The following is a 12,280-nucleotide window of genomic DNA, read 5'->3' as shown; positions in this document are numbered from 1 at the left end:
GAATCAGAGAATGGTTGGGGCTGGAAGGTGCATCTGGTAATCATTGAGTCCAACAACCCTACTCATGCAGGGCCACCTACAGAATGCTGCCCAGGACCATGTCCAGTCAAGGTTTGACTGTCTCCAAGGATGTAGACCCCATAACCTCCCTGGGCAATCTGTGCCAGTGTTCGGTGACTGACAGTACAAAAGTGTTTCCTGATATTCAGAGGGAGCCTCCTGTGTTTCAATGTGTGTCACTGGGTATCACTGAGAGCTGTCTCCATCTGTCTGTCATAATAGGTTTAATAGGTAGGGTGGAGTTTTCTAAATCCACTAGGGAAGGCTGTCACATGATGCAGGCTGCCAGAGCTCTTGTCACTGGGTCTGTGATCTTTTACTTTTCCTGAGAAGTCACTACTAACCACCTAAAAGTGAAGTAAGAATTTGACCACTGCTGAAGATGCCTGAAAATCACACCCATGCTGCATGTATGTATGCAATGAATCCGTTTATTAAAAAAAAGTTATTTAGAGGTTCAGTGTTCCTGATAGTTTAAAATAAAAATATTTGCCCAAATGAGACCCAGCACTTTCAAAGAATGGTTTCCTTTTGGTTTCAGTACTTCATCTTTCACAGATCTCTGTTGTGCCCAGTGTTTGCCATTTTGTAATCTGTGACTGGACCTAATTTGGCCATTTCTTTGTAGTGACTTTGAAGAACACACTGTGACAGTATTAAAATAGAAAATCATAGAATCATGGAATGGTTTAAGTTGCAAGGGACCTTAAAGATCATCTAGTTCCAAAACCCCTGCCATGGATAGGGAGACCTTCCACCAGACCAGATTGCAGCTACCTGCTGGGATGAACTAAGCAGGATGGAGCCTGTGTCCCTGTGTGTCTCTGCTGCCCAGTGTTGTTAGCAAGGTAATGAAATAAATGCACTCTTTGCATTTTGGCTGTGGTTTGATGGTTGCCTTTGGTTACCTGTATGTGTCAATTCACTCAACATCCAACCTGGTCTTGAACACTTCCAGGAATGAGGAATCCATCACTTCTCCAGACAACTTGTTCCAGTGCCTCACCACCCTCAAAGGAAAGCATTTCTTCCTAATATCTTATCTAAACTGCCCTCTTTGAGTTTTAAAGCCATTCCCCCTTGTCCTATCACTACTTGCCCTTGTAAAAACTTGTCTAAACCTACAGAAAACATGGTGAAACTGCTGACCTTCTTAAAACATTCTTGCATTATTTTCCTGGATTTTAACTACAAAATATAAGGAAAAACCAAAGAAGGAAGAACAGTTAATCTATTTAGCATCAACAGTGTTCAAAATGTTTTTCATAGTAAGTTTCTGTCTAAAGTTTAAGCAGGTTATGCTAGACAAGAACTTACATGTTTGTCATGTTGAGCAGACACTGAAAGCAAAGATTAAATGGAAAACACATCTTTATATTAATTATAGATGGCTAGTGGTTCTCAGGACCTGAGGGAAATAAACAAAAGTTCTCAGCTACTGAAAGTTTGGAGTGTACTGCTTTAAATCAGTAAATCTGGACAATTTACATGCCTAACATGCCACGTATCAGCATGAAAACATTTGTCAGAAATTGAGGAGTGAAACAAGAAGAATGATGAAGAAAAATGACAATATACAAACCCTCCAGAGAGCAAAATAAACAATGAAAGTATTTGGTAAATAAATCCCTGCAGAACTCTTAGAAATGAGTCACTGATTAATTGAATCAATCCATCAACCTTTTGTGATTACATCAATATGCAGTCCCTTTGATGTTGTTCTTCTTCCATAGCTACTGCTTTAAATGCCTTTAAAATATAAGATAGGATATAATATATCTATATGGAGCTATTTTAAATTAATTGGATACCCTAATAAGATATAATTGGCTGATGCTTTTACTTAATTCTTATATGTAATGCTGTAAATAACCATATCACCTTTTAACTGTACTCCAAGTTCTTGTTTCCCTGCTCCTTTCCTTTTTCTGAATTTTTTTTGTCATCCACTTCTTTGATTAACTAAAATTTAACAGCAGTGTGAGAATGTGAGACCATATTTTTCTTTTTTTTTCTTTAATTGAAATATTCTCATTAGCTTACTTTATTTATCACATAAACTCTTTGCAGAAAGGACTGTCTTACTCTGTTCATGGATTGCACAGTGCTTGTACATCCAGTAATTATCAGAAATAATAATTTTTGTGTATCAAATGCCTTTCTAGAAAATAGGCACTTGGGACTTTGAATGTCTTGAGAGGAGGGATAGGAAAAAGCAGGAAAGGAGAGAGACTGTGTGTGGTTATGTATCTCCACCATAAATATAGTCACATAACAGGTGTGTGTATGTGTGACTGAGTGAACTGAGCCAACATTTAGCACAAATGCACACAGATGCATCAATACTGAGAACCCCATGTAAATTAAAGCAATTGCACATACTTACATGCTCTTCTAGGAACAAAATATTCACCTGCGTGCCTAGAAACCGACTATCTGAATGTTTGCAAGGGGAAAAAACACACTCCTGAGACAATTTTGAAGAAAATGAAACGTGAATCTGATCCAGTAAATGTGTTCACAAACATTTTTTATGAATTTTCTTCTAATTCACCTGTGCCTTTTGTGGCTCTGGGTATTCATGAATTTCTGTGTACTCAGTGATCTATAGCTTTAGCAAATGTAATTGCACATGTGAAAATGATTCCTACCAGGCCTTGCTATGTCTCATGGCTTCTGTAGTGCTGCCATCCTTTACCTTTCTCTTAAATGTCTCTCTGTCTGGGATCTTTAGAGGATGTACGTAACCCTTGTGCTTCCTCTTCTTGTTGTTTTGCACGCATCCTCAGTGACACTGTCCTCCATGACAGCCATCACCACCTTTATGTGAGTTGGAAACAATGTATGTGACAAAGTATGTAATTTTGGGAGGGTATTTGGGGTTGTGTTCAGGAAGAGAGACAGTGACAATGGGACAAGAAGATGGTGAAAGAGAGAGAAAGAAATTAACTAGGTACGAAACACCATTCTGTGTGGCAGAACTGGAGACTGTTGAAGAGCACATGCTGAATATGAAGATGCTTCTTCACCTTAAGCTCCCCATAACCTATTTCCCAGCAGGACAAAGGCAAAGCTGAGAAAGTGATAAGGTGCCAGATGGCAGTAAAGACCCTTTCCCACTGGTGGATGCAGAAATATAGCTTTTGTACAGATTTAATTTTGAATCAGACATGAACACAAACATTATTTTTTTTTTAATTCTCAGGTTTCACAGTGCACTTATCTATCCAAAATAATAATCTCAAGGCATTTGGAAGTCCCAAGAGCTAAGCTGTCTACTCGACAGAGAGCAGAAAAGGTGGTGTTTTTATTGGATTTTTTATTTAAAAATCTCTTTTGTGATCTTGGCAGGATTTGGAAGACACTGGTAAAAGACATAATCTGACTCAATTGGTTTTTGAGATATAAAGGAAAAGTGCGTTTTAAAAGACCCTTCTTTTGTACAGGTGGAGAGAGATGTGCAACAAATGTATATATGATGCTTCTTAAAACTTCACATTTGGTGCAATATCTTCGTTAACCACTCAGCTATGCCAAGGTCTCAAATCTAACTTGCTGCAATTGCTTCTCTTGGTGAAGATCTGAACAGAGGAATTTGTCAGGACATGAAATCAAACAGAGCTGATTTCTCCAAGCCATGTCAGGAGATGAAGCATATTGGTGACTACAGGAAGAAAATCTCTTTTACTGAATGATTCTGTGCTGTGCCACTTGTGTGTGTGAATGAGTAATTGCAGGATAAAGGGCAGTTTCTTTTATGCATGGTGATTGCATTTAATATTGCACACAGCTTGAAGAAGACCAATTAGCATAACAACTGTCTTCATCTTTCTCCAAGGAGCAGTGGACACGGTGTTGTCTGCAGCATTGCTGTGCATTGGTTCTTCAATAAAACCTGGCTTACCTTTAGTGTTTGCTGTCAATCCACATGTACTGGGAAGAAGCCAGATTCAGAACAGCTAGAAAACAAACTCAAGAAGTCCATCAATTTCATCTCAGCTACTCATTAGTAGACAGTCAGCAAGCAATACATACACATAGACTATTCATGGGGCTTTCCATCTTTGTGAGAAAACTCCTCCTCCTCTTAGTGTTTGCATTTAAAAATAAAACAGAGGACAGGAAATGAAAATATTACAAGCTGGAGTGATTCGTGGTGTATGGAGTTTTGCTTTGGCTACTATCAATGTGCTCAAATGGAAGGTAATCATGCAAGTGACCAAAGCCTTCAGATGCTGAGTTAATAGCCATTCCTATCTGGAGACATCCAGGGATCAATATGTAACTGTGCCAGACTATGTCAAAATGCTGTACAGCAGTGGAGTATTGTAAACAGGACTTAAATTAAGCAAGTGGAGCACAAACCATTTCTCCTACCTGACTGAAAAGTATCACTTGCATGATTATGAAGACCTAAAAAATCCTAATGAAAGAACTCTCTTCCTAAGGAATCATCCTAAGAGAGCATGACCGAGTATCTCAAAATGTGTATAATTCTGCTCCACCTTTATTTAATGACCTCAGGCAAACTCTCAATATATGTGATCTCTATAAACATTTTGCCTAAGACAGGATTTCATCATTTCAGTGTAGGGACAATAAACAGCATATAAAAGAATATGAATGCAGAGCAAATATCCATGTTACATAGCTCCTTCTTAACAAGGATTACTTTTGCAATACTTAACACTGTTGGCAACTCTATACTTATCACAGGCTTAAAATTCCTGATGAGTGGGCAAAACCAGCCCTGTTTTCTAAGTAAAGAGTCTGTTGCAGTCAGTCTTGTAAAAGAAACCTTTTAGTGTCAGTGGTAATGAAAATACCTGGTACATATGACAGCGTTAAAATGGTGTCATGACCCGGCAATTTCTATTCAGTGCTGTCACATCCATGCACTGCACAGATCGGGATTGTCATCATGTAAATGTAATAGGATTATTTATCCTGCATTGTTGCTCAGCTGGGAATAGTAATTCTGAGTTTCCTGTAAATTCTGAATAGCAGCAGGGGGCCATGAATAGCTTGGAAACCTATATTTTTTCCATTTATTTTTTTAAAATGCAAATTACACTAGTAAGTCAAAAAAATCACTTCAGTTAAAAATACATTCAGAATTAACAAATGTCAAAAAGAAAAGAAAAAAAAAGACACATTTGGATTGTATCTCTTGCCTTCTGAATATTTTAGTTTATAACAAAAGCCCAGCCTAGAAAAATAACATTCTTTACTGGATTTTGAGGAGGATACAGCTGTACAAATCAAAAATGCCATCCAGATAGTCTCACATTACTGTGCTCTAAACTGCTTCCAGAAGAGATCTGTCCACTAATCATTTAGTTGAGTAGTCAACAGTCCTAATTTTTTAAATGGTGGTTCTCTAACTGCAACTTAAGCAGGGTTATGAAAACCAACTTCATATAGGTATGTATGTGTATATATATATGTATACTGTGTGTATGTGACTGTGTGTATCTACTCTATATGTAATATATGAATACACATTTATATTGCAATCTGTAGTAGTTAGATGTGCTTCCTATTTCCTAAGCATTTTACAAACATTAACAATTCAGACCTCACAAAAAGCCTGTGAGGCACATATTATTCCCGTATTATAGATGGGAAGACTAAGACACAGAGAAATTAAGGCCAAAATTTTCTAAATTAAAATCAGGCCTATAAGCTACATGTAGACACTTCATTAAATTGTCTGACTTCTAAAATTGCTAACTACCAGTAGCCGCTGTTCCATGGGAAATCACTGAAAGGTATGAAAAATTATCTTCTGAAAATTGGATTGCTGCTTAGGTGCCTAAACTGGTTTCTTTTCATGTTAAAAAATGATTTTTATAGAAATATCATTTCGATTAACTGGTATAAAGGGAAAGATAAAATAACCTGTTATGACATTTTCATCCCATTTAAACGTCTTCATTGTGTTTAATGCTATACATCTGTTATATTTAATACTACATAAAAGTAGAAACTTTTAAAATTTTTCCAGTTATGGGAAATTTCAGCCTGGCACTTAGAAGTCGCATGGGGTTTTCAGGGGGGTGAAAAGCAGCTCCATCCAGTAGGAACTCAGATTTTCAGGTACCCAAGTATGAAAATTTAAATTTGAGATCCAAATCAGCAATGAATGCTTTACAGGATCAGGCCTAGGGAAGGTGCCTGTTTCATGCCTGAAATTCCCAGCAGTATCTGAGACAGGAGCCCTTGGTCCACTGCATCAGAATCTTCCTGGGTGATGCAGCTCCCAACAATAGCTAGTCCTGTGTATTTTATATATATAGACATACACACACATTCACACACTTACATATATATATATATCTATATCTATATAAATCTCACTGAATTGATGTAAGTATAGCTCCTGAACATGTCCTGGATCTTGTTTTCACTGGTGAATGCCTGTTCCTCTGTCATTGTCCAGAGTTGCTGCTTGTGACACTGTACATCCATGCAGACACAGCAAAGGGCACTGGCTTGTACAGGGATGGGTATGTGGTGTGAGTGCACAGGCCTTTGGAGCAAGGGCTTGGCCAGCAGGGAAAAGGGAGTTGCTCAGGGGTACCTTGAGCCCTTCCAAGTGCTGACCTTCCCTCTTGCCCTCAAAAGCTACGTGGTCACCTCAGGTGTGGTAGGTGCGTGCGTTTGTCTGTGCAAGGTCTGAGCAAAGAAACAGTGACAATCCAAGTTTCTGAAAAACCTGAGCAAAATATTGGGTTTTCCTAGTGAAAGCCATCTACGTTCTTGAAAATACAGATCAGATGTAGAATAAAACATATGTTCCTAGGAGTTCAGAGTATTTCATATACACATTGACCTACTAGCAAAATTCCCAAAGGCATCTTGTTGCCAACTACGTAACAGCACAGGGGGTTTTTTCAGCCACAATAATACAGGAAGATAAAATACACGTTCTAACACACAACAGATCCCTCAAATATACCACAAAAAGGTCTTCAGTATGTCTTCAACTCAACTAGTCCCTCCCCGCCCTCTCCAACCGAAATCGAAAAATAAAAGATGTGGATCCCTTATGGTGCACTTAGAAAAAAAAAGCTCACTTACAGAGAATTTTTAGTTGAAATCAGATATAAAAGAGTAAACGTAGCTAGTACATATTCAGTTGGCATTTGTTGATAGAAATCTGCAGATGTCTCTGTAGTTAGTAAAAGATGTTTAGAGATAGCTATAAAAGCACCTACAGTGCGATAAATAAAACCAGCGGGATTAAGAAGCACTGATTCTGCTGCTTATTTCCAGTAGGTTCAATTATTAGTTTCTGTTACCCCTTTCCCCACCCTGACCCCCAAAAGGTCTCATTTATTTATTTATTTATTTTTCTTTCTAATCATTATAAACTGTTTCTTGACCACTGTGGAGCCCCAAAAGTAAAGCACTTATCAGACAGCTGGCAGTTTTCTACTTGGTTGCTCTGGAGCCATGGAGCAACAGAGCCTTATTCCCTGACATGAAAACAAAGCAAAACCAAACAGAAGAAAACCACTGACTTAGAAATTGTTCAGAATTAACAGCAGCATGTTAACTTCAGAAAGCTTGCACGTAGTTTCTCTAATGTGCAACGCAGTTGGGTTAAGGCAAGTATGAACTGTACAGCCTTCAGGGCAAACAATGCGCTGTCTATTGACTTCTGCTGCAAGGTCATCCTGGTATTTCAGTGTTGTGTTGACTAAGGAGACTCAATGTGGCCCGGAGTGTGGAGGAGGCTCCCAAAGCACTGAGTGGGCTGGGTTCATGTGTTAATCCAGATGAACCATGCTGGCGGTGGCCGGAGAAAGAAAGGGACAAAAGGTGGCACCAATGCTTCTGCTCTGTCCATTTGGTGCTGGGAAGCAGGAGGTCCAAGAAGGGGGTCTGGGACATCTCCTTTAGTACCTGTTAGAAAGAGAGGCTGAAGGTCTCTGTTGTTTTCTGTCTCACTGTTCAATCAGCTTTTATATATTATTTTTAGCACAAAAATTTGATTTCTTTTCTCTTTGAAGAACCAGGAGGCCATCCTGAAACAGATTTTTTGACAGGTCTTCCAGCCCACCTTGAGTAGTCCCCATGTTTACTTTGACCTAGAAGAAAGACAGAGAAAGGACAGTGCTTATAATCCACGATATAATTGTATGATCCCTGCCCTGCTGCTCTGGTGCCCTTTTGCAAGCAAGTGTCATCCACAAACCAGTAACAGTTCAGATGCACACGGGATGAAGAGGACAGAAAGACAAAGTGTTTGCTCAAGTAACTGCTTGGGTCTCTCTGGAACATTTTCAGAGAAGTCAGCACAGGTTTTCTAAACAATCCTAGGCAGGAGTTATATTTAATTATAATCTTAACTGTATATCCAAGGGTCAACTGGAATATGATCTGTCTTATATAATCCATCAGATATGTAGCTGTCTTTGTAAAACCAAGTAGTGTCCCTGTATGAGGACAGAAGGGCTGAATTACAGGTGCAGGGAAAAGCTGCCCACGGCTCACTCACAAAGCAGAGAGCCTGTGCAAGTGCCACAGCCTGGACACCTTAGCAGTGTTGTCCCAAACCCATGTTTTGTAACTAAAGCTTTCAGTCTAAAATGGACAAGATGTTGTTTGTTGATAGTGAGAGCTTAGGTGGTAGTTTATTTAAATGTGTCTGAATCCCAAAATATGAGGAGATAATTACACAGAAGATTTGTACTGCATGAATTTGCTGAGTGTTGTGGCGGTTATACTCAAGTTGCTGGTTTTACTGTTTCTTTTGCGTTTCATTTATATTTTAAGTGAATGGTGAAGTAGGTAGCACCTTCAGTATGTGCAATTATCTAGACAAATGCCTATATGTGCGTGTGAGCACACAGGAGTATAGATACTGCAAATATTCTTGGGCTTCACAATGGGAGGAAAACATGCTTCACTTCAGGGTTGCACTGCTTTTGAGCAATTTCTCCAGTGCATTAGGCATCAGCATCAGACATGCATGCTTTTTTTTTTTTGCTTCACTTCTTCTTTTCTCGAGCAAACAAGTTTACTGTGAAGAACATAAAGAAAGATCTCTCTCCCCTCCCTCCTTCCTACTGTTTTTAGAACAGTGATCATGCAGTGCAGTCTCGTTCCACAACTACGACTGTGTTTTTTCATGTGCAGCAGAATCAGTGTCAGGGAGTGTTTAGTCACCTTCCTTGGTCACCTCCCAAGAGGAGAATTTTGTCTTGACAATTGATTTCCGCCATCTTATTGTGTCCTTCTCCCATGGTCTGGAAATGAGCACTGGCATCTCCGGCACAGAATGCCAGGAAGCTGCTTTTGAGTACATCAGCTGTGGCCACACTGCAAGGAGGTACATGAGCATCGGTTCTGTCCCGTTCTGTTCAAAAAGCGTATTCGTTTTGAAGGGATTGTCTAGGCTTCTTGGCTTGTACAGCATAGAGCACACTGTTGGCACTTAAATAATAAAAAAATCCCATTTATAACAGGTAGATAAATGTCACCATAAGAATTCTTCCCCAAAACACCAGTGTTTTATCTAAAACATATTTTTAAATTGAGTATAATTTTCACTTCAAAAAGTAAACTGACTTAAATGAAATATGAAATTGGAAAAGGTGATAAGAAAACTGTGTCTGGAATTCAAAGCCTAAAGCGTAGAGAAAAAAACACCGAAGTGAGCCTGAATCTAATAATTCTAGAATATTAAAGGTAGCAACAACCAGAGATAGTAACTTCAATTAACTACCCAGACATAATATTTCTTTTTCAGAAACCAAGATTTTTCTTTTCCTTAGGTATCCTGTTCATTTAGAGTACTTTTGCATAACTGATGAAACACCACACAAAGCAACTCTGTGTGTTTAAACTGAATTAGAATGTTCTTAAAAGTAGAGCTTGATTGATATCACAAATAAAAAGTAATAAATCTTCAGATAAAATTGTCCTGACACAATAGAAATGTAAATATGAGAAGCCTGAATAAATCAGTATAATTATTTGCATCTGTAAGTTGGTGTAGGTTCAATATAACCTCCACATTAACAAAATGAAGTACTAACTTTAGCACACAGGAGGAAACTGGTTACAAAACAGTATGTCTTAACAGTTAGCAATTACTAAACCCAGTATTCCTTCAGGATAATAATTAAATAGTGCATGTATAAAGGAGTTAAAATTGATTTAAATCACTTGGATGCAAAACTGTCTGACTTCCAAAGAAATAAAAGTTTCTGTTGATGGACTTCTGTCATTGCAATTCACTAAATCAACTCACATCAGCAAGCAGTACATGGATAATGACTGAGGCCTAACACAAAATTCTGTGTGTCTTTAAGATTTGTATATGAATTCTGTATATGAATCGATCTGGTAAATATATAAGGGCTTTTGTGTTCTCTATTACTGAACTACATGTTGGAATTTGTATTTTGAAAGAATCTGAACAACTATTAGAAGCTGATATTGTTTTGGTGAGCTCTTCAAAGAGGAGGCCATATGTTCTCCTTCCCTTTTGCATCATGCCCAGCACACCACAGCATGGAGAATGAATTGCTGTTGTGCCTCTGCATACAGTTAGCAATCAGATGATTTAAAGGCAACTGTCTCCAATTTCTCTCATAAATCCAGAGCTCCATATGAGATGTGCCCAGTGTGAGTCTGAATAGGAGAGGACGCAGTGGCGGCGACAAGCGATCTCTGTATTTTCTTGATCTTTTTCAGGAATTGATGCTTAATATATGGAATGCTTGTATATTCATGCTTAATAGATGGAATGATGCTTAATGTATCTTCTGCTGCCTATGGATTCAAAGACATTTTGTAGCAATTTATAAAGTTGTGGAAATAGTTATACAGATATATGAACATAAATGGGTATAGTTGTATCCTGGAGGGACATGATTATAGTGGTAAGAGCATGGCAATGGACTCTGTAAAGCAGAAAGTCCTCTCCTCTCCTCTCCTCTCCTCTCCTCTCCTCTCCTCTCCTCTCATCTCCTCCTAAATCGAATAATTCTTGTCTATTACACATACTCCGGAGGTGTTGAGCATTATAAACTGGAGGTGATACTAGCCAGAGAATAACATAAAGCCCTGTTTGTTCTGTTTTTTTCTTTTCTTGAATACTGTGAAGGCTTACATTGATGATCTTTGGCGAGCAAGCTCCGTAGGGAACCAAACCTTTCCTCCCAACCAATAAAGCTTTAAAATATCAAGTATGGCCTGCTGTTACCATATCAGCATGTTTTGATTTCTAATACATAATATTGCTGTAAATAGTGCTACAAGCAGATCAAACCTTGACTTGATTAACTTGACATTCGAATTTGTCACTCCACTACCTAATGGACTGCCTACATTTACAGAGGAACTGCAGTGTGAATACATATGCATGTGTTCCTGGTGTGCCGCAGCTGTAAATAAAGAAAGGTATTACTAAATGCTGTAAAAGCTTCTTAAGGACAGATTGTAGCAACCCTAGAGAAATCTGTCAAATACTATACAGTCAGAGGGAAACATGAAGTGTCTTTGTTTGACTGTGGCTGGGACATAGCAATACTTTTGTGGGTTGATTGGACAAAATGTCAACTCACATTCTGATTTCTGTCTCTCAGTTAAGACAACAAAATCACCTCTACTCCAGTGAGAATGCAGCATTGAAATAAGACAGAACACTGTTTACATGGATTAATCATCTATCTCTTCATCTCAGCTACAAGATTAAAAATATTGCCTTCTTTTTTTTTTCCCCCACAGATCTAGCTTTCTTTCCAGTCAGTGTGATGATGCACAGTAAATGCAATCTGCAGTTCTAGAGGAAATACCGAGAGCATAAAGAGAATGGGATAATAGCTAAAGGGCTCCATATGTTGATGACAAGGTATACTGAGAAAGAGATAGGATTAGCATTGTTCTAAGTACCTATGTACCTCATATAATACTACAAAGGAAATAACATTTTCTAAATGCATAGTACTGTGCCAAAAGTGCAGGTGAAAAACCTGTACTTGAGCACAGACAGATGGGAAGCTGAAGTTAAGACGACATTGGAGATATGCACTATTGTAATTTGAGATTATTAAAAAGCTCCTAGCAAAACTCCTGAAGGGCCCAGTTCTAAACACTACCACAGAACAGATTGTACCACTGATAAAGGAGTAAGTGCGAGCTCCGTGCAAAAATACACTAATCTATTAGCAGACTTGCTTCCACTAATCAGAAGAAATGAAAT

At 38.4% G+C, this 12,280-nt stretch overlaps 1 protein-coding gene across 2 annotated transcripts in view; it reads right to left on the bottom strand.

The window, feature by feature from the left end:
- Window positions 1-1,274: 1,274 nt before the first annotated feature.
- NKAIN2 (sodium/potassium transporting ATPase interacting 2) overlaps window positions 1,275-12,280 on the bottom strand; it is a 527,252-nt gene continuing 516,246 nt past the window's right edge. Inside the window, exons 7-8 of one of the 2 annotated variants that reach the window (XR_006014070.1) lie at window positions 9,238-9,504; window positions 1,275-8,156 (exon numbers count right to left, since the gene is read on the bottom strand). Coding sequence is in view for 1 of the 2 variants with exons in the window: in XM_042016273.1 (XP_041872207.1) it covers window positions 8,147-8,156 (10 nt within the window). In the remaining variant the exon portion in view is untranslated. The remainder of the gene's footprint in view (window positions 8,157-9,237; window positions 9,505-12,280) is intronic. The other variant, XM_042016273.1, reaches the window with a different exon arrangement.

This window comes from Corvus kubaryi, unplaced genomic scaffold (genome assembly GCF_017639235.1).
Source record: "Corvus kubaryi isolate FWS band 111438036 unplaced genomic scaffold, C.kubaryi_AGA036_p1.0 split3-73, whole genome shotgun sequence".
In the NCBI taxonomy this organism is placed as follows: Eukaryota; Metazoa; Chordata; class Aves; order Passeriformes; family Corvidae; genus Corvus; species Corvus kubaryi.
The sequence above is the reverse complement of the archived record's forward strand: the minus strand, read 5'-3'. Positions and strand labels throughout refer to the sequence as shown.